This window comes from Labrus bergylta, chromosome 7, assembly GCF_963930695.1.
Source record: "Labrus bergylta chromosome 7, fLabBer1.1, whole genome shotgun sequence".
NCBI lineage: Eukaryota > Metazoa > Chordata > Actinopteri > Labriformes > Labridae > Labrus > Labrus bergylta.
In genome coordinates this window covers 3,829,183-3,852,595 of record NC_089201.1, presented here as the reverse complement: position 1 = coordinate 3,852,595, position 23,413 = coordinate 3,829,183, and the positions used below count along the sequence as shown (strand labels likewise).

General features: G+C 42.6%; 1 protein-coding gene across 1 annotated transcript in view; it reads left to right on the top strand.

The window, feature by feature from the left end:
* cdh13 (cadherin 13, H-cadherin (heart)) overlaps positions 1 to 23,413 on the top strand; it is a 374,372-nt gene that overhangs the window by 331,268 nt on the left and 19,691 nt on the right. The window contains exon 13 of the mRNA XM_020639134.3: positions 22,241 to 22,474. Coding sequence (XP_020494790.1) covers positions 22,241 to 22,474 — 234 coding nt within the window. The remainder of the gene's footprint in view (positions 1 to 22,240; positions 22,475 to 23,413) is intronic.

The following is a 23,413-nucleotide window of genomic DNA, read 5'->3' as shown; positions in this document are numbered from 1 at the left end:
TCCCTGGTACCTTTGTCTCCTTAACAGCATCATGTGAATCCTTGTACTTCCTCTCTGATGTACGTCGCTTTTGATAAAAGTGTCTGCTAAGGGAATTGTACAATCCTTGCCCCCTTGATGTTTGTATTTAAGTGTTCAGTGTGTGTGTGTGTGTGTGTGTGTGTGTGTGTGTGTGTGTGTGTGTGTGTGTGTGTGTGTGTGTGTGTGTGTGTGTGTGTGTGAGTATCTCAGTGCTCCTTGTGTGTATGAGTCTCACCTTTCTTTGTGCTATTCACTGCTGGCTGTAAAGCAGATGGCCCCTTGGGGATACATTAGTTAAGTTTACCTTGACAAAGGAGACCCTGAACTGTTATACAGCTCAAACCCTACATTAAGCCAGAATGGTCAAACATCCCATTTAAAAAAATAACTAAAACATGTCTCCTAAGTTCCCCACACGCTCACAGAGTGTTGTGAAACGTGCTGCTGGCATCACATTTAAAATAAACCTGTAACTTTCTCAAAAGAAAGAACATTTCTCAGTGTCAGAATTTGATATTTTGCCTTTGTGTTATTTTCAACCTAAGCGTCATCGTTTTGAAAAACCATCACATTCTGTTTTTGTTACACAACATCTCAGCTGTGTTGGAAATGGGTCGTTAAAATGTAATTTTCAGGAAATCGGTTGCAGCGTCCTAATCCGAGTCAGACTTTACTTACTTCTTATGAAATGTAACCACACGAACAAACATCAGTATATACATTTACAAACTATTTCAGGGGGTTAAACTTTATACGTGTGTCATAGATGTTATTTTATGAGCCAAATATGTCTGCTCTGTTTACAGATATAATCTTTGTGCAAGTATATTTTGTAAAAAACAGTTTCTCTGAGTGACGACTGTCGGTGCACATTCATGCCACCAAAAATGAAATAGTACAAAAATGTTCTTCATCTGAACACACAAAGGATTGACTGTTATTTTCACCTGCCCACACTGAAACTGTCATTATCCCTGGTGACAATAGGATGGCCTTAATTGGCGTTGCTTTCTGTCTGACCATATGGTCGCTGGTTGGCAGTGTCAGTGGAGCTGCGGCTCTGAGACTTTCTGAGGCACAGATGAAAGTGTCACGATCCCCGACGTATCACCCTTTTTTCTCTTTCCTTTTTTCCCTTTGTGTGGCTTTCTGTCTCTGTCCCTTTGTCCCCCTTCTCTCTCTCTTTCTGTCTCTCTCTCTCTTCCCATCAATCTATCTGGTCTCCTGTGCTCAGGGAGATTCTGACAGATCCATTAGAGGAACTGAGAGATTCTATTAGTAGGCAGCAGAATAGCACTGTTGTGCTGGGGAATTTGGCAGCCTCAGAAAGATGAGCACTGAAAGAGGAGTAATGATGGGGCAGGAGGGGAAGCTGGGGAAAGTGGAAGGGTCAGGGGAGGAAGAGAGAGGAGGGGACATGAGAGTAGATAACAGCGAAAAGATATAGAGCAGGGGGAGTGTGTGGGGAAAGGTGGAGGCGATGAGACATGAGGAAGATTATCAGTGCAAGGCAGGATGTAAGATTAAAAAGTGGGCCAGTAGAGGAGGCGGGACTAAAAGTTACCGCACAGCTTTGTGGTTCTGTGTCAACTTTTCCAGACACTGTTTGCATCACGTGTGTTTTACTGAAATGAGGCGTCTGCACCGACTTCTGCAAATAAGTCAAAAAGACACACCGTCTGATTCACAAAACACACGCAGGGCTGAAGGAACACTAAACCATGTTGCGGAGCAAACATAATCCCTGTGCACCGGTGCTGTTTGGGCGGATTGAAATGAGTCATTATGCAATCATTTGGGGAAATTTGGTCCCATTTTATGCAAATTGGCCTCATTGCAAAAAATGATTTTAATTCACAAATTCTGGCGCAAACAGCCACCCACAGTTAGAGTTGAAAAATGAGCGTCTGTTGAGAGTTGGTGGCGACTGCGCTGCAGGATTTATAAGAGACGTGCAAACTTTTCAGTGATCAGGAAAACGATTCCCCCCGTTTACACTATAGAAATGTTACTTTGACATTACTTTTGTTTATATAACCAGAGGTTAAATCAGTCACAGGCTGTCAGTGGCTCCATACTTCATCCCTGTGTGGAGTCGTAACCCATGACAACGATGCAAGTGTTGTTTTCCTTGCTTGCTCCATTCAGGGAGGAAGCTTTGTTGGACTTTGTTTGTAAACTGTGATACTCACATCACATCTTTGGAGGTTGGTGGCTCACTACACTTAAACAAGTTTCCCCTCCATTCCCAGCTCATTATCTTTATGACAGACAAACTTGTCTTCCGTCAGCATGAGAGCTCATCTCGGCGCAGATTAAACGTGCAGAGAGCCTCTCTCTACAAAACAAAAGACACATTCTAGCTCCTTAATGTAGCTTCAAACTGTGTAAACATGAAAGGGATATATATCTTACTGTCTTATTCTTTTTATTTTTTATATTGTGAGATGATTACATTTTACTCAAATTTAAAACTATTCCTTTTCTCTCAAAGTTTTGTTAAAGCTTAATGAATCACGATTAACTGGCTGACAGCTGAAGTTGACATTCCTGTTGAGATCAGCAGGATAAAGGATGTTTGCTAACTAAACCAGGCGACATAAGGATACATTATGGTATCATAACAGATGGGTGACATCACTCAGACTTCATCCATGAATATTTACAGTGTATTGCTGATACTCCAGGATCATTCTCAGTAAGCTGGCCTGCTCTCTGTTGGACAGGTCGGTGCCAAACACCGGTGGTTAGCTTGTGCTAGCATGTGGTAGCTTCCAGTTAAGGTACAAGCAGTCGACGTTGACACTAAGGGGGCGAATGAGCCCAAGAGGAGGGGCCCGGTTTGAATGTTGTGTCTGCAAGCTGCAGGGAACATTTCTACTGCCCCAAATGTTTGCCTGGTACTGAAACGTTGCCAATAAATGTTAGACAGTGTGCAGGAGTTTACCTCTAACTGACTCTACCTTTAACATACAGAGGACCTTTTCACTTATGAATTTAAAAAAGAGACACATTAATTTCATTTAGTTTTGATGGTTTACAATACAGTATGTGAACAATGTTAACACATTAAAGTCCATTTCTCTCTGATATATCACAAATCTGCCTCGTCACTACATGAGGGAGAAACTAAACTGTCATTTTCAAAGTCAGTTCATGTTAACTACTCGTGACAAAACTGACATTAAACATACAAAAACACTTCTACATTGTCACATAAATATAGAAAATTGGTTTGCTATCTATTGAGCCAAACTATAACTCTGAAATTGTTCAGCATGCCATGAGGTGAGATCGATTAGATGGAGTTGTGTTCATGCAGCTCCATGTCGACTTTTAATATAAGCAAGAACTATACAAATCCCTGCCCCCAGACCTTTAACTATCCTGTGTCGATGCTGGAATGTGTGCGCTGTGTGTGGACGTATTTGAAATGTGAGCAGAATACTGATATTTGCTCAGTCGCTGCCTTGCCTCTGTCGCTGCACGCTCCCTCATTGACAGGACAAATTTGCTCCTTCCACACAGCGACCTGCGCAATGATTGTATGACAACCCACCTATGTAGACTACCAGCAGAATATCGATTGACCCTCACGTCTTCATCTTTAACTTTATGTGAAGACATTAGATGAACATCTATCTACCCTGCAGGAGGGTGGAGGACGGTGAGAGTTATGGATCGTCTCACACGGAGAGTGAAGAGGTTAAAGGATAACATGAGATAAACATGTTTTTAAAAGACATTTGAGAAAAAAACATATATCTACTCTTAAATGTGAGAAAAATCAATTAAAAGATTGTGAGGGGGAGAAAGAGATAAAATCAACAATAGCTGTCAATAACGTTTTTTTTGTCATCGGTGCTCCCATGGATAGTTAAAGCTGATTTGACCTTTTGTGCTAGCCTAAAATGGGAAGTATCCTCCTGGTGAATGGTTTGCATGGTTAGCAACAGATTGACTGTAGAGCCTGGTTAAGAGCGTGAGAGCAGGTCGGCAGGAGCAGTCCTCCAGGCAGCAAACATGCTGATGGTGAACGATAAACTGAAGCTTCTACAGGGAGAAGAGAGAAAGTTACAGTTCGCAGAAAAGTTAGAAGTCATGAATAAGATAGATGTAATGGATGAGAGGTGGAGTACAGCAAAGAGCAGAACACAAGGTGGAGGTAGAGATGATGATAATGTTGATGTCAGTGGTCATCTCAGAGAGAGAACCCGCAGCATTGAGTCTGTAGTTTGACTGTTCCACTCTGTTGCCATAGCAATCAAGTGCACTTGCAGGAGCTGCAGACGGATCCACTTGTCTCTCCATGAGGTGTGAAGTTGTAGACATGGGATGACTTTGTGATTGTCACGCAGGTGCACATGCATGCGTGACTGTAAATGTGTTTATTTGCGTGGCCTGATGCTCACACTCGTCGCTGCGTCTGTATCTGTGCACATCGTCTCCTCTTACCCATCATGCACTGCTATTTCTGAGTTAATGACTGAAAAGCCACAACCTGGTGCCGCCTGGGCAGCAGCACCTGGCAGGCCAGCGGAGTGGTGCGATATTGTTTAGAAGAGATACTGTTCAGACCTGAGCAGAGGGGCTTGATGGGCTGTTTATATAAAGTCTCAGCAGTAGCTTCTGTTTTTTGCACGCCAACAAATTCTCTTCTGCTTTCTGATTCCCCGCCGGGACGCCAGCTGTTCTCGACTTTTCACCCCCTTCTCTTTCCTTCACATTAGTTTTGGTATTCTGTGTTGGCAGATGTGTGTTTGTGTGTGGGTGGATTGAAGTTGTGAGTTCATCCTGGTTTTTAATGTCTTTGTCCTGGTGCACGCAGCGCCTCTCTTTTCCTGCCCTTGCGTCTCTACTAACTGTTGTGTGTTGCGGTTCAATGTTTTCTCCTGTTCCTCATTTAAATGTTAAACCGCCTCCTGGTGGGAGCCATTTGTCATTGGGAGGCATGAATACATTATCAAAGCCCCAGTCGTCTGAACAAGCCAGCACACACAAACACGCACACACATGCAATCTTCAGTGGCTGCTACCTCTGAACCTCCTATTAAAAAATCTTAAGTTATGCAAGAAAGAACAGAGCAGTGTTTGCTTTGAGCAGGTGGACATACTGAGGAGAGACCTTCATTCAGACTCAGAACAAAGGATGTGTGTGTGTGTGTGTGTGTGTGTGTGTGTGTGTGTGTGTGTGTGTGTGTGTCTGTGTGTGTGTGTGTGTGTGTGTGTGTGTGTGTGTATGTGTATCACAATGAGACAATCTCCACTCAAGCAGAGAGAGCTATGTTAATTACAGGAGTATAAGGTATTATATGCACACACACACACACACACACACACACACACACACACACACACACACACACACACACACTCAGTCAGAGCAGAGTGATACGTCTCGGCAGTCAAACAGTCAGATCAACTCCCCTCTGGTTTAAATCAAAAGGAGAGAGGGGGTGCTGAATTCTAATGGGTCACAGAAGAAATCTCTTTGGTGCTCACATGGAAGTTAAGTGTGTGTGTGTGTGTGTGTGTGTGTGTGTGTGTGTGTGTGTGTGTGTGTGAAATGTGTGTATCTGTCCATCTCTTTATGACAGCTCTGCATATTAGGTTCATCATCTGTTCCCTCAGAAGACACAGAAGACTGACAGTCCTATCTGGCTGCAGAGATACCCTCTGTGGGATGTCGGTGTGGGTGTGCAGGTGCACCTTCCTGTGTGTCTCTACATGTGTCCATCTCCGTATGCACTGTGCTGCCTCGTTGCCATACTAAGTGCGGGGAACCATCGCGCTGCTCATTTCTTGTAATGGGCTGGGTAATGTTTGAGTCCCTGTTCCAAAACCAGCCCAGTTACGATGGCTTCACCGCTAAGTGTCTTGTCATGTCACCGGCACACAGTGAGGCAGCCTGCCGGGATAAATGCACGATAGGTGGACTCATGTTGTGTTTTTGGCCAACTCAAACCGCAGCAGGGAAATAATAAAGCCTGATGAGCCTGTGTTTCAGCCCAGTGCGCTGAAATCTTTAGGCCTGTGATAGTAAAGAAGAGAATGAATAGAATCAGTGGTCCTCACCATTTGAACGTGTCAGTGTTTACGCAATGATGAGACTTTCAGCTCTTCATCTCCGGCTCTGAAATTAATAATGAAACTCCACTAAAGCCTGTTTTAGTTATTTATGAATCAAAGTTTGATTAATAGGGGATTTGGGACTGAGCTGTTAGCAGATAGAGGCAGAGTGAATGCCAGAAATCAGCCATGACTGCCCTCTATAACTTTCCAAAGAATCCATTATAGCAGAGCCAAGAGAGCGAGAGCCGAGGAGCAGACTGTGTCTAATTGATTGTAAATATAGTAACAAGACGCTCAGTGTCAGAGAGACAGAAATAGAATGTGGAAGCTGATGAGACGAGCTGGAGTTAAGAGTGCAAACAACCTGACACCCGGCCGAATCAGCTGAAGATACGGATAACACAAAGCAAAAGAAACGTACAGTGGAATAAGGAAACAAAAATGTTCACTCATCCAAAAATATTAGGGAATCTTAATTTTCAGTAGTCCTGCTTTTTTGTTAGAAGATGAAGCCAGCCAATCCAAACACTTGTTACAGCTTGGCATGTTGTTCTCCAATGAACATTAATCATGTCTCCCACAGTGTTTTGAAAGGCCCAATTTGCATACAGCCTGATGGTATGGACTCAGTGCACGCAACCAATTTGCCTAAACTGTGCATTGCTTCTGCTTCACTGGTCTCTTGATTGATATAAGTCATTTCATTATTATATTATGACTTGAATTTAGGAGTCTTTCACCCAAATGAGCACCCCACCACCAGGTTTTTTGTTTTCCATATTTATTGCTGTTTTCTTTATAGATGTTATGACATATTGAGAGAGAGAAGCTTTTAAAAATGGGCACACACTCTGAGAGCAATCAGCACCTGCAGGCCGGAGGACAGCTCCATGTTTCTGCCTGACACGTGCAGGAGTTTAGGGGTGAGCCTGTGTGTGCACGGTGTCAAAACAAAACATTTGCATCGGCTCACTGTCTGAGGGAGGTTCAGCGAGTTTGTCACAGATTACTGCCTCTCCTTTTAATCAATCATACCGTAAACAAGATGGCTGTCGTCAGGTCAGTTTTACACAGGTACTTTATTCCCTTTGTTTGACCGTGGATAGTAGTCTGACCCACAATTTCCACAATAAATGTGTAAATAATAGAACTGGGAGACAGGCCTTTTTCAATATAAATGTAGAGCAGATCTCTGACCCATGCACCACTTAACACATTACTTCATACCAGTAACATGCCACCAACGTTTATAGAGGTTCTAGCCATACCTTCAATTTCCACATATTTCCTGCACGCTGCATTCTGTCAGCGCCACTGTTTTGCTCCGTTAGACTGTGCGGCCCTGCCCTACTGGGTCAGTTTATGGAGCGTGGGCGCAGCGGAGCACAGCCATGACCAGCTGTACACACGGGTTCACAAGCTCACAGGAGCCTTTCTACAAGATCTGCAAGGGGAAAAATTGGCAAACAACATGTAACTCTGTCTTTCTGGTGCTACTGGCATGCTCCTGAGGCCGGCCGCGGTGCGTGTTGTGGAAACATGATCATTTACTTGAGTTGGAGCAAACACATGGACTATGTAGGAGTTGCAGGTGACATTCTGTACTTACACCTTGGCGTAAAAGTCACACCCACGTGTAAGAAACTTTAAGTTAGTCCTGACTATCAGCTCTAAGTCAGACATGAAGCTACACATAGGCGTTCACCCAGCTGGTGCACTCTGCAGTCTTACTCTACACAGTGCTGGATTGATTAAATTTGGGATCTGAAATGTAAGGGGTGTTTTTCTCTCTGATCTGTGTCTGGTGTTTCCTGATTTGGGCAAACCCTCAGTTGGTCCTGTAAAACCTCTTTTTTTCACGTTTGCATTTATATAACAAGGATCAGCAATAGAGACTTAAACAGTCTGGAAACACTTGAAGTACCTTAAAGAGCTTGGATTTACTTAACAGAGGTTAAACAAACATTGTCAGAAGGTCAGAGGCTTTGAGGGGAAGCATTTGAACTGAAGTGGCCTGGGTGAATTCTTGAAGGGTTCACTTGCCCTGTTGTTGTGTTGAGGTCACTTTCACTCCGTGTATACATCACTCGCTTGTCAATGTCTTTATGGAGACAGCCACAGAGGCAAGCGGGTTAAAGAAACGGACTGAATTGTGTTCCTGCCCAGCCAATCAATTATGACCCTGTGTTGCAGCAGGCAGGGGTGACGCCGGCGTGAGGTAATGGTGCAGGGTAGGGGATCAAGGCATCTGACCCAGGATAATAGCAGCGTAATGGGATACGCTCTAGAAAGCCCAAAAGATCACAGCTCAACGCCGTCTTGCTGTCTGTCACCTCCCCTGTCTTCCTGCACTTTCTCATTAACCCCATATAAACACCGTCCTCCCCATTTTTGCGCTTTAGCACCACCTCTACAACCCGTGTCTCTCTCTCCATGTTCCTATCTGACTGCCTCTGTCTTTCATCTCAAGACTTGTAGCAGACCCTCTTGGGGAAGTCGCCCCATTGTAAACATGCTCTCGTTGCATCAGTGATTAAGTTCTACCTTTGTTTAGCTCTGCCAGGGAGAAAATGTCTCTCTCTGTTGTTGGTTGTTATCCGCCCCTGCCTCTCTTGTGTCTTTGGAATACTAATTCATCTTTAGATCAGAAGTTATTTTAGTTCCTCCTGGCACATTTCAAAACAAACACACCTCTTACCCATTCATCAAGAAAGCTGCTTTCTGTGTGCAGTGATACCACGATGCTCAAGCTCACTCACTGGTTATGTGCAAAGTGAGTAACACTCTATGTGATTAAAATTTTAAAAAGTGTCCTCCGCCTCTTCACCCAGCACCGATTTCCATCAGGACGTTCTACGACAGCTTCCTCAGTGGAGACATGAACAGCTTTGGGTGTAGTGTTAATGACGTGGAATGAGATGAGTGGGAAGCAGAGATGGAGAGGGCTAGAAAATGAATGATGAAGTCAGCTGATGGACTCATGCAAACACAGCTGACGGAAGATTTTGTTTTTCAGCTCATCTATAAAGTATGTCATTAGACCAACGCTTTAAAAAAATCTGTCAGGGCCTTGGTTCCTGATGAGCTGAAGGCACCATCTGTGTAAGTCAGAATGTGTGTGTGTGTGTGTGTGTGTGTGTGTGTGTGTGTGTGTGTGTGTGTGTCCGTGCGTGCGTGTGTGTGTGTGTTTTATTATTTATTTTCATACTGAGGGCTGTATTTAGGCAGATGTGGGTGTCTGTGTGGGGTACTAATTATCCAGTCTCACAGTTGTAAGTTGCTTCAAAGGCCACCTCAATCAACACCTTTCGTGTCAAAATCTTCACCTGCCTCTTAGTGTATCTTTGACAAGCTGTGCTGTTGCAATCTCAGCCACAGGGATGGTGCATAACTTTCCTCACAACTTTGGTTAACGAGATAAAATCCTTCCAGACATTGAGCCTTGACACAAATGAAACAGCAGAGTACCAATTTTTGGGTCAGCTCATGCAGGCTCAAAGGCTAAAATAACCAAACAACTTCTATTGGGAGGTATGCATGTTAGCTCATAACTAAATTTAATAAGGCAAAGATTTAACTCTATGTTATGGAGACTTGTGCAAACATGCACACAAAACAAAGGTAAAATCTTCACCACTTAACTTGCTCTCCATTTGGACAAATTGCAGGATTTTATGAGCTGAACCCCGCCACTTTGTATTTGGACCTCACAAGCTTGTCATTGCTTTCATTTTGCAAACAGAGATTCACTTCTTCATTCTGACTGGATAATCCCAACAACTATTGGATGTGTTGTTGTTGTTGTTGTTGTGTTCACACGTCTGAGTTCCCTATTAAGTTGAAAATGACCTCGTTTCCAATAAAAGTTGGGACATTCTGTAAGATTTTAATAAAGACACATAATGATGACTTTCAAATATGAGACCTCCACAGGTGATGTTTACCTATCTGTTGCATCATCTCTTCTTTAAACAACACTTTCTAAGTATTTCAGAAACAGAGGAAACTATATGATGTCATTTTAAAAAGTGGAATGTTCCAGCATTTTTACTTAATGTAGGATTTCCGCTGTTCAACAGTTGACATACTGTACAAAAATGCTCCAAACGCTGTCAGTCGGTGACACGTCAGGACTGCAGGCATGCCATTTTATCACCGTCCAGAATGTGGATTGGCATTCTTTTGCTAAAGTAAGAAAATCACTTCCTGGAAAAGAAGTTGTCTATTTGGCAGCATGTGTTGCTCTGTAAAACCTTTTCATAAATGGTTCAGCATCAACGATGCCTTCACAAATGTGCAGGTTATTCATGCAGTGTGAACTAATGGAAACCATCACAGATGCTGGCTTTTGGAATTGAACTTGGTAAATGGAGTTGAGCTTATATAGTGCTTTTCTAGTCTTCTGACTACTCAAAGTGCTTTTACAAGACAAGTCATACCTACACATTCACACACTGAAGTGTCCATCAGAAGTAACTAATCCCATTCACGCACATTCATTCAATGCAGACGAAGCAGCTGGAGCAGCTTGGGGTAACTGTCTTGTCCAAGGACACATCGGACATGTGGCAGCAGGAGCTGGGGATCCAACCCCCGGCCTTCCAGTTGAGAGACAACCGACTCTACCAACTGAGCCACAGCCGCCCAAACTGAACTGATAACAAGCCTCTCCTCTTTAGCAAATGTAGAAAAACCCATTATCAGATAGTGTAAAGGACAAAGCTTCTCCAATAACATCAACAATAGCTCTCTTTTCTTCAAATGTCTCAGAATTGCACATGGCTGATACGAAAAACAACAGGACTCTGAAAGCAAAGCTGCTGAAATGTTTTTATTTTCATCTGTTCTTTGCCTGAAGGTCAATGTGTTGTCTCTGAGAAGGTGTGAAGGTGAGAGGGAGACCGTTTGCTTCCATTGGGCCTTAAATCGTTTTTAAATATGTAACTGCTCTTGGTCTAGTGTTTTACCTCAAATAGCAAAAAAACAAACCACAATAACATTTAAATTAAAACGGGGCCAATGTTTAGAAAGAGCTCTTTGGCCCAGTGGGTCTCTTGATAGCACTTTTGCTTTGTATAGGTTCAGTTTCACAAACTCACCAATTAAAGTTGTTCCACTTGGATAAGCAAGCTTTTTCTTTCCTTTTTCATGCGACACCTTATCGTGGTAAAGATCATGCAGCAGAGAGTTTTCTTTATGCAGACAAAAAAAAACAGAAATTTCCAGAGGAATGCAGTTTCATTGTTTAAAGAAAAAGCTTGCCGTATGAGGCTCCTTTATGCTGTATCAATACCCTCCTTCTCCCATCTCTCGGAATAATAGCCAGAAACTGATAACCCAAACTCTATTCTGAAAGTAATTTGCCAGACTAGCAGCGATGCACCTGTCCCCAGCACCACGTCTCTCCCTCAGGTCATCTCTCTTAATGACTTGTGCCTATTGTAATTGGCTCTGGCTGGTTTCATTTACAGTTCTGATCAGCCAATCAGATTAGCAGGGTGTTATGCGATAGTGTTTGCAGAAGCCCCGAGGAGTCTGATGAGTGATGGGACAGGATGAAGTGGGTTATCTGAAGAGAGCTTTAACAAGGTCTGGGACTTATACAGTGGCAGGACGGATCGAGGGAAACTGGAAAATACTAAAATGAGATGGGAGACTGCATCCTGGAGCTTCACTGTGCATGCACAGATGGTACGAGTAGCTACTTTTTCATGAAAAGAAAATAATAGCGGGAAGGGAAGAGGCTCTTTTAAAATGTTAAACACTTTTAAAATGTTAAAAACTGAACTTCATGGCAGAGATAAATTCACATGTTATTTGGTATCGATATGTATCACCAATGTGCAGTGGCGATTCTAGAGTCCATTGGGGCCCTAAAGACAAAAATAAATTTTCCCTACAACCAGCGTTCATCACCATCATGTATGTCAGTGTCCCCATGCTGACTCCTCTTCCTCTTTTTCTTCTCATGTAGACAGATAATTCCCCCAAATTTTTCTTTGTTGACTTTCATTGACAAACTTTGGTTTTCACAGCAGTAATGCTGCAAAGCTTAGCAGGGCAACAAGAGTGAATGCTATCAGATGGGGCCCCCTTAGGTAGGTTTCCTACTGTCATTGCAAAATGTGCACATTTTGGGCCCTGCTTTGGTACATGTTTGTCAGCCCTCGGGGGCCCCCTACTGGTCTTGGGCCCCAAGCAGGTGCCAGCCTTGCCTGTTGAGAAGCAGCGCCTCTGAGAATGCGTAGTGTTCTCCTGAGAAACTTTGTGTTTGTAGATACTTCATCTACTCTACCTTTATGTTTGTTTTTGTTGTTTTTGATGGGTCGACTGGCTCAGAAGGACTTTGCTCCCTTTGTACTGAAAGGCAAAGAGACTCCTCTAATATAAAACGTTTAAATTATAGAGTTTCATCAAGTTAAAGCAAGATTAAATAAAAAAGAATTTAAAGCTTTAAAGCAACGTCTCTGGTGTATAACTTTTAAAAACACATGCACATCCCTAAGGGCTTTGAATGTTTTTTTTTCTCAGTGCTGTTTGCTTTTGTTTTAAGATTAACGTTGTGATCATTTTAATCAAATACACAACATTTTCAAATAACCATTTCCTTTACTTCTGATTCAGCTGACACACTACAGAAAGTAGAGACTTGTGTGTTTCTCATTTATTAAGTAATATCACACAAGAAGGAGTGATGTACTGAATATGTTCACCTCTGTGATTCGGTTACAGGCATGAGGTCGAAGGTCGATGATCACAGCGGTGCTCATATTCACTAAAAGGTCTCGACTTCGAGTGAGATAATGCTTTTATACAAAAGTTCTACTGCCAGCGTATAGAAGAAAAACAGATTATGATTCTTTGCTCCACCAACTCAACCAGTTCAACATCTTACCTGAAACTGAACTGTTGCCAAGCAACCCAAACATCCACTGCACTAGACTTTGTTTGTGTCCATGGTAGCCACAGACTAACCTTAAATAATCTTAATAATAATGATCATACATTTTCTTTATAGGCGCCTTTCTAAACACTCAAGGTCACTTTACAAAGCAGAGATACAAGGTAACAATATGTTACTGTAGTTGAAGTACATTTATTTAATTGTTTGTTTTATTTATCCTGTAGCAAGTTGAACTAGAGTCTGTTTTATGATTCAGAGGTGCCACATCGATTAAACAGGACAAACTCTCTGCTGTTATGTTTACTTACTGTATTCAGACTCCTGGCTGAGGCGGAGTGATACATATTGTGAAAAGTCCCTGTGATGCTGTACTCTGTTTCAACACTAATGGATCCCTCTTGTCCAGTCATGATGCTATACACCATGCCGTAGATCCATCTTTGGCCCAAAATATAAAAACCCATTTAACTGTTCATGTGCCAGTGGCGTGGGTAGCCTAGTGGTTAGTGGGTGCACCCCATGTTGCAGGCTGTGGTCCTCCATGCTGACGGCCCATGCGATTCTGACCTGTGGCTCCTTTCCTGCTTAGCACTTTTACCCTCATACAGTGTACGCCAGACCTTCGCTAGTTCTGGTGCAGCTCGACACAGGAGCAGCACGCAGTAACGTAAGGGTGGGAGCATGTGGTGATGTAAACAGGAAATCCTCTGCAGACCATCTTAATTCAGTTTTACCTAAGCGATATACGCAGGCTACCAAGGCTCGATCCTTCATAGGCTGGGTCCTTCAAAGGATGCTTTCCCTGATTTGGGACACAGCTAATGTGTCATCGGTAGGATCAGGAGAAAGGCTCACACTCAACTTTTAGATCAGTATGCTGTTTCAATAAAAAGTATGAGTTTGTCTTGTTTTGCTGGAACACACTGAAAAGTGTCAGGGGAGGTTTTAGGAAAACTTTGTAGCATTATTTATTCATGCGGTATCCAAAACTAATACTCTACAAAGTTCATTCCTTCCTGCTCTCTTCTCCTCCCTTTTTTCATTTGAGATTTTTCCTCCATTTATCTTCTCTCATTCACCTCTGCTATCTTGCTGTGTTCCACCTGTGAATTAGTCTTCCTGCCTGTTTAGCTGCCGCGTGATGTATTGTGACATTTTCCAATGAGCCATTCCTCATACGCGAACCCTGCTCCTGTTCCCCTCTCCTCCCTGCTTGTTGTTATTTCATTTTCTTTCATCCTCTACTTTTATGTGCGGAGGAAAATAATCATGGTTATTATAACGCTGAATATTTTAGCCAAGGGCATCATCCACTGGTTGTTTGTACCTGAGCTGCCCTGGTATTTAATGGTTATTCTAATGAGAAAAAGAAATGTAGCACAACAACAATAATCTTGTTTCGGTTTTGTTCTTGGATACATAGTGGACTTTTTGTTTATCCTGTCAGTTCTCTGGTGGCCTGAGCACTTACCCAACTTATTTCACAGTAGAAAAACTGATCAAATGTATGACTCTTTCAACAAAATGAAAATTCAACTGGCTGGACTTATTCCCTCTCCATATGTGTGTTCCCTGCTCTCACATCCTCTCATAACACTTCACTTTTACAGCACAATTTGCCCAAGAGGAAAGACCAAGCCCAAGCAGGTCCCGAGTTTTATTCTCACCTAACCGTGCAGGGGTGAAAAATTACTTTTCACACCGCTGCTGGTCACAACCCTGTCTATTCAACAGTGAAGAGAAAGAGCCAGGCTACAGAGGGGAAAAAATAGAGCGATAACAACAGAAACCGACAGTCAGACAGGAGCGAGCATTAGCCTAAAGCTAAATCGTTGGGAGCAAAAGAGCGTTTGGGGGGTAGATAGAGTGATATAAGGAGAAAGCAGGAGAAAGAGAGAGCAAAAGAAAGCTCAGTTTGTAGCTTGCAGCTGTGGATTAGACCTGACGGCTCCAGGAGTCAATCAGCCTGCTTGCTCCTCTCATCTCTGGGCAGCCCGGAGAATAACAGGGCTATCTCACCGCCAGCCGGGGGCATGTCGAGGTGTCAGGAGTGGTGGGTCGCGAAGGAGATGGAGCAGGAGGGCAGACACACAAGGAAGAGGTTGGAGGTGATGGATATAGCCTTGGTAGACTTTCTTGGACCTACATCTTTGCTGCATCCGTCTCAGGAGTGTAGCACTCTGCAGTATTTGGATGCTGTGACCTGATCTTCTGAAAATATTGATTATGTGTCTAAATATTAAAATAGTACAAAAAACATGTCTGTTAAAGGGGTATGTTATAATTAAGAGTGCATTAATTTGATAAGCTCTCCTTTATTATTATACTAAGTGGATTTCTTAACACTGATGGGAATTTTTTTGAGTATTTAGCACATCCTTATTTTTGTGTCTGTTTGGGTGTTTTTCTAAATGCCAATGCGGGCCTTGTAATCTGAAGTATTAAGCTATTTGTTTTTTTTATATTATCCAGCAGATTACCAGCTTTCAAAGTCACTGAAATGAATCAGCTGATTGTTGTTTGAAATGTGTATCAAAAGTCTGCAGGTAAGGCAAGTTATAGAACACCGTTCATACATACAGGAATTAATCGTGCTTCACAGAGTTTAAAACAGAACATTGTTACTTTAAAGGTAGAGTCAGTCCTTCGTCTGGATTTTCATGGTTTGGTTAAAAAAGACAGAAAAGTCTGCACACAAATGTCCTTTAGTTTCCTTCATCTGGGTAAGAAAAGCAACACAACAATGGTTCTGAACCGCAGGCAGAGCATCTACAGCCAGATGTTCCTGCCTCCAGGCCATTTCAAATTCCCTTAAACACATCCAATGAGAAAGGGCACTGATGGCCTAGTGGTTAGGTCGCAACCCACTAGGGCCCTCCAAAAGTGCGAGCAGGGTTCAAATCTGACCTGCGGCTCCTTTCCTGCATGTTGATCCTCTCTCTTTCTCTCTCTCTCTCTCTCTGTCTTGTCTCAATCAACTGTTCAATCAAATGAAGGCAAAATCACCAAACATAATTCTTAAAAATAAAACATGAATTAAAAGCATCCAAAGAGACCAGCTCATTGGATGCTTTTAAAGAGGCTTTGAAAATGATGGGCTTTTCTTAAACCTGACCCTCTGAATGTTTCCTTTACTTTCCATTTAGCTCCATCCACCAGGTCAAAATTAGAATATTGTCAAAATGTTGAATTACAGCCAAATACCAGAAAGAAAATGGTGAATAACTTTATAACTTTAAATGCTACAGTCATCTGTTGGCTTTGGCACATCCAGCATGTTAGACGGCTGATATTAGCATGAGCCACAACTGCTGTACAGTGTAACAGTGTTGGAGCATGCTTCCACACATCTACTCGTGTCAATTTAAGTGCTGCCAGTACATGTTCTGCCTGCTGAATGAATAACTCCTTCCTGTCTGCAACATCTTGGATTGGAATAACTCAGAATCATCAGGGGGCTTTGTAGTAACAGGGTTTAAGACACACAGCTCTGAGTTTTAATCACACACTACATTGAGGAAGTTAATATGAGCACAGATCTTTGACTGTGTTGTTCTCAGTTCATGTAAATACTATAGCTATTATACATCAACATGGCCGTGATCTCTGATCATCTGTAATTGGAACATAGCAATTCACAATAAATAAACACAGCTAAATCATTTAGTAAGTTACCCTTTGTACACAACAACTGAGTCACTGAAGAAGGAAAGTCAGGCTGTGGGTGACACTTCATCACTGCAAAGGAAGAGTTAATCACACTAACTGAGAGACAGCAAAAAAAAAACAACATGTCCTCATTTGCATTGTGTTCTGCACTGATTTGGCCCGCCTGTGCTCCATGTTCTCTCGGCTCAGAATATCCCACTAATATAAGTCCTGAGAGACATGAAAACAGACATTGAAACCTCTTTTCATCAGACAGGAACTCTCTGCTTCCTGCACGGCGCACGTTCGACACACCCCCATCGAGTAAGACAATCAGACGACAGATTTTGAACTGATTTTTTTTTTGCATCACAAGAAATGGCACCATGTTCCTCCTTTCTTAAACACTTCCTTCTTGACTGTCTGTGTTCTTAGTGCCTAACATGCAGAGGCAGGTTTTAGATGATAATCTATAAATTGCCCGTCTCTTATAGAAACTTGCCCTGTGTTTAATCACAAACCTTTGTGACAGACCGGTGTGAAGTAAAGGCCAGCAGACAAGCTCCATTGATGCTGAGGCAGGCTGATGATGACAGGGCCGTGATGCAATGGTGATAAGGAGGTGTGGGAGAAGAGAGGAGCAGAGAAATAGAGTGATTAGGTGCAGGGAGTATTCATTTAGGAAGACAAACAGCTTCATTTAAAGCTAGCCAAGCACAGAGACCCACTCTCCCTCTGCAAATGGGTTGAAATTTGCATCTTTTAGCTGACGGGGGATCTGAGCCCTATCCTCACTCTCTTGGTCTCACTTCTCCAGAGATAATAGATTATCTAGGGTCTCGCCTGAAGAGCTACTGTCTCTGATTTGCTTTTTAGCACATTTTCAGTCCGCCTTTGCTGAAGTAATTCCTCTCTGCTCTTGATCTTGCAGTTTGATATTGTCACAGTTCTACTTATCGACAGTGTACAAGGGCTGTTTGCTGTTTTGCTTCATTCCTTGAGTGCATACAGAAAAGCAGAGAAAAGGAACCGAGTGCAGAGACAGTAGTCATAATTTTCTCGATAATGATACAGAACGATATGGCAAACTCACTCCCATAACATTTAATTTCTTTTTTTTTCACATTCTCTGTGTGCTGAGAATGAAATTAAAGTTCACAGCTTATCAATCAGATCACTGTGGTTATCTGTGAAACTCTCACAGGTTGATTCAGACTGTCTGCAGGCTGTTACAAAGCAGAACAATCTTTAGTTTCTGGTGAATTTAGCACACTCTGTTTTCTGCCAGCCATCGTTCATTTCTGATGTGTCTTGTGTTCTGACTAGATTTTTTTTTTGTTTGCTTCATCTAACTGGTGTTTTCAGAGGAGGTTACAGATCTGATGTGAGTGTATTTACTCACTGTTATCACTGCTTCTTACGTTCGGGCAAAGTGAAAGCATTCCAGCTTATAATTGACCCGGAGCATGTGGGTTGGTGGTGATGCAGAGAGTTAGAGTAGCCTGTGTGTGTGTGTGTGTGTGTGTGTGTGTGTGTGTGTGTGTGTGTCTGTGTGTCTGTGTGTCTGTGTGTGTGTGTGTGTGCGTGTGTGCGTGTGTGCGTGTGTGTGTGTGTGTGTGTGTGTGTGTGTGGGTTGTATATAAGGTTGGATTCCTGCCTTTATCTCAGATACCCCGACCTACACATGCCTTTAAGGGTTCCACATACACTTGACATAGGGGTGCGTTCATGCTTTTACACAGATAGTAAATATTTAGAACTTGGATTCTTGCCTCCCCTCGGCCTGCCAAAGGGATTTAGCTGCCTGGGCAACAATTTATGGTGCCTCTGTCTCAGCATAACTATGTGAATAAAAAGCCCCCGCGAGGAGATGAGAAATTTTCCATCCGATTTATTTTCAGGTGTCTTTGACATTTCATTTAAGACGCCTTGGATATTTTTCAAGAAAAGCATTCCGGTGAATGTGCAGAGGGAGGGCTTTCAGTACCCTGGAAACAGAGAAATGTGTTTCAGTGAATGCAACTTGTGTGAATGAATGTTTAAATTGCATCTATAAAAATACATCAGCACAGAAAACGGCTCTTCTCTGCAAAGGCGCTTTGCTTCTTTTAGCTGATGGAGGATCCGAACCCTACCTTCACTCTGTTGGTCTCGACTCTCTATAATAATAGATTATTTCTGGACTCGCCTGAACAGCTACTGTCTCTTCTGATTCACTTTTTTTTAACACATTTACTGAAGTCATTCCTCTTTGTTCTTCATCTGCAGATGACCGTACACCAGGTCAACATCAGTCTTTTTCAGTGTAGTCAAACATGTTTTTCACTTTTTAAGTACGACTTCTTAACAGTGTTGTCAGTACCTCAGCAATCATTCTGATACCCAGCTGACCGTTCCCTTAAGCCTTCCCACTAAACCAGTATTAGCCAATCAAATCTTTACAGTGATGGTTTGACACTTACTATTCAAAGACTTGATTTATTCACAAGTTGAAGTTGTGTACTTGCAACTTAGAGAAGTCCTGAAGAGTTTAAACCGTGCATGCAGCGTTCTGTCAGAGCTCTACGACGCTGTTCGCTCCCACCTTACTCAATGATTGTGTTTCCACAGCACATGCCCTGGAGGATGCAAGCCAGATTGATCCAGAAACGTGTCAGACAAGGAAAAGCACAATTCACCCGGGCAACTTAGAAAATAAAACACACTATTTGGACTACAAACAGGCTTTTTAGGTTTGTTTACCTTGATTGTAAAGGGAGCTAAGTGGATAGAATCAGAAACAGGGATGAGACAGTGGGGAATTTTCTTCATCACACTATTTATACTAAATTAAAGGTCCAATCCCAAACTCTTCAAGGCTTTAGAGCACTAAAACCTGAAGGCCTTTACTGCATGAGTGAGTGTCTTTGTGAGGTGGAAATGGGATAAAAATGAGAGCTGGATACTCTTAATCTTGCAGTCCATGTTACCTGGAAACAAGACTTGCCAATGAATAAATAATAACAAAAACTGAAATGCCAACGTGCAATTAATAGGGTCTACTGTTATCTAACATGGTTGTTTTTTTAATCACTGTCTATTAGTTTTAGTATATTTTGTAGTGAGAGGCCGGACAACCATGTTTTCCATGTCACTCATCTTTGCAGATAGGAGACCTTGTGAAAATGACAAAATTATCTTCTCAAGTGACCATGTTAATGTCAGATTGTCCAGATGTTAGTGCCTAAACTACATCCCCTACATGCTGTGAATAACTTGATATGTGTCCTGTTATGATAATGCAATGAGGGGACAGGCGTTTCCTAAGGCGTTTCCTAACGTGTACTAATGTTCACCCTGATGACCCATGACTGCTGCGCCTGGATCACTACTAACCACATCGTGAAGTTTGCAGACAACACAACAGTAGTGGGCCTCATCCGTGATAACAACGACATGGACTACAGAGAGGAGGTGAAACATCTGGGTGACTGGTGCAGAACCAACAACCTGGCCCTGAACGTCGATAAAACCAAAGAGATCATCGTCGACTTCAGGAGGTGCCAGCCCAGCCACACACCACTCCTCATCAATGGCACAGCAGTGGAGAGAGTTAGCAGCACAAAGTTCCTGGGGGTGCAGATAACAGACACTCTGACCTGGTCCCTTCACACCGGAGCTCTTGTGAAAAAAGCGCAGCAGCGCATGCATTTTCTGCGTTGGATGAAGAGAGCACACCTCCCTCCTCCTATTCTCACCACCTTCTACAGAGGCACTGTAGAGAGCATCATAACAAACTGCATCTCTGTCTGGTCCGGAGCCTGCAGTGCCTCCGACTGGAAGTCCCTGCAGAGAGTGGTGAGGACGGCGGAAAAGATCATTCAGACTCCACTTCCTCCCATCCAGGAGATCGCAAAGATCCGCTGTCTGACCAGGGCTCAGAAAATCAGCAGAGACACCTCCCACCCCCACCAAGGACTGTTTTCGCTGCTGGACTCTGGAAAGAGGTTCCGCAGCCTCCGAAGCAGAACTTCCAGGTTCTGCAACAGCTTCTTCCCACAGGCCATAAGACTTTTGAACACCAAAAAATAATCCCTCCATTCCCACTCAAACCCCCACACAGGACTACCTCACTGGACTGTAAAATACAATATAACATACATCACAAACGTGCAATATATTTATCTGTATAGTAAATTTTACTCATAGCTTTTCTTTTTATATCTATTTATATCTGCACCTTATTTTTCTATGTAAATACATGCTGCTGTTTTTTATCCTGCACTACAACGAGCCAAATGCAACAAAATTTCATTCTAATCTGCACTGTAAAGTACAAGGTTGAATGACAATAAAGAAAGTCTAAGTCTAAGTCTTTTTTGGGTTAGGGTTAGGGTAAGGGTAAAGTAACCCTAACCCTAGTCAGCCGGCTGACCGGGCGATGTAAACAAACTGAAGATAGGACTCTGAAAACATCACAGACAATGGGACTCGGGTGTTACACCCATTGTAGACAGTCATGACTCACAGAGTTATTTTCAGAGGATAAACTTGATTTCTATTTAAGTGTGAAAATAAAAATAATAATAATTTAAAACAAATAATTTTAAGAGGTAATTCTGCCACTTCTCTTTTTAAACGTTGTGTATTTAATGATTAATCCTAAAGCTTTAATTTATTGATATCTGTTTTTAAAATATTCCAGTCTTTCATTTAGGCACTGACCAATCCTGTTCTTAGAGGAAAGTCAGTGTAATGATGCATGTCACAAATCAACTCAAGAAATCAATTAGCTTTTTATTTTCTGCATTTCATTGCAGCATGATTTCAACGTGTACAGCTCTCTCTAACAGAACTCTTAAAATCTCACAGTTTAATTCTAGCACCACATGACATTTATTGCTCATATCTCTTGACTCTCTCTGCCCTAAATTGTCTGAAATACATTTTTTTCTACCTTGAAGAGGTGGAGGAGAGCCGTTTTTTCCAATTACAGATCTTGTCTTTGGGTGTTAATTGCTAACTGACCTCTGGAGCTCTTGTGAATGCAGCGTGGATTTTTTTAATAACCTGTAATCACAGTGAACCAGAAAGAAGTAATACGGAAGAGCCCAGCTGTTTTTTTTTTTTTTTTTTTTTTTTTTTAAACCTGGCTGCCTTCAATAAGGTGTAATCTCATACAAACTAGCAGCTGTGCTCCCAGGCTAAATGCTCTTTTGCAAAGCATGAGCCTCTGTGATTCATGCTCCTCCGACATGAAGATGACACACGTTTTGTGTTGTGTGGGTTAAAGCGGGTCAGCTGAGGAGAGTCTTGTTCAGTTTCTTGCTATTTTTGTTTAAAAAGCACTGGATCTCGCTTTGTTCTTGACATGTGGAAGCATTTTGACATTAGAGAATGAAAAAGATTTAAAGGAGAATTAACTCTCTAATAATGACGAGTGAACACACCTTGTTGTTCTGCAGAAGAGTTACTTTATTGCTCTTTTTCACATCGGCCCAGATCATTTCTGTTCCCATTATCCACACAATGACGACAACATTACACTCTGCAGAATGACTTCATTAACACTTTTGTCTTTCCCCTTTCCCTCTCCTATGTTTTGTGTGTTTCCAGGCTTTCCTCCAGCCACAGGAACTGGCACATTGATCATCTACCTGGAGGACTTCAACGACAATGCGCCGTACGTGGTGCCATCGGAAGCACGAGTGTGTGAAGACACCCATGACATGAATGTGGCCCTCGTTGGGGGGCGGGACAAGGACCTCCCGCCCAACGCTGCCCCCTTTAAGATAGAGCTGGGAAAACAGCCTGGCCTTGATAAAACATGGAGGGTTACCAGGGTGAACTGTGAGTATTTTTTTTTCTTTTCTTATGATATTTGTATGCTCTTGAAAGAAACTCAACAGTTGTAGAAGCAATAATGGAATTTAATAACCAAGACTGCCAAGACTTTCAGGAATCAATATGTCCTTGAAATACCCATTTGTTCGCCAACAATATAACCTGAATAGACCCAACAACAAAATACGTTTCAGTGTATGTGAGGTACTTTTTTTTCTCCTGTTATTATTCCCTCGCTATTTTTCTTTCCACCAAGAGATTTGAACCCATTTACAGAGACTTTCCAAAAGGCTCCCTGAGGAACAGAGGAATAGAAAGAAACAAAGAGAACGGAAGACAAAGCTACCAGACCGAAAAAAAAAGTTTATTTCAACGTTAGAATGTTCAGGTGTTCACCTTTATATACCTAATCACGATATTATGACTGTATGCTGAGTGTCAAGCTATTAACTGTACAGCCCATGTTCAACAAAGTCAAATCATGAAAGAAGAACGGAGGGAGGAGGACCGATACCAAAAAATATACGTGTATATATGTGTGTGTGTGTGTGTGTGTGTGTGTGTGTGTGTGTGTGTGTGTGTGTGTGTGTGTGTGTGTGTGTGTGTGTGTGTGTGTGTGTGTGTGTGTGTGTGTGTGTGTGTTTGAGTGACAGAGCAGAGCTCAAACCTGCCCAGAGGTATTAGCTGTGACTGACAGCAGGAAAGGGAGGTACAGACACTCCTCAATCACCACTGCTGGAAGAGACAGATAGGGCCAGCAGAGAAAGAGCCTGCTCCCAGTGAAATGGACTGGCGCTGTGCTCGCCTCGCCTGTGTGTGTGTGTGCGTGCGTGCGTGCGTGCGTGCGTGCGTGCGTGCGTGCGTGCGTGCGTGCGTGCGTGCGTGCGTGCGTGCGTGCGTGTGGAATCAGAGCTAGCACAGCTGGTGGTTCACCAGTAGATAGTT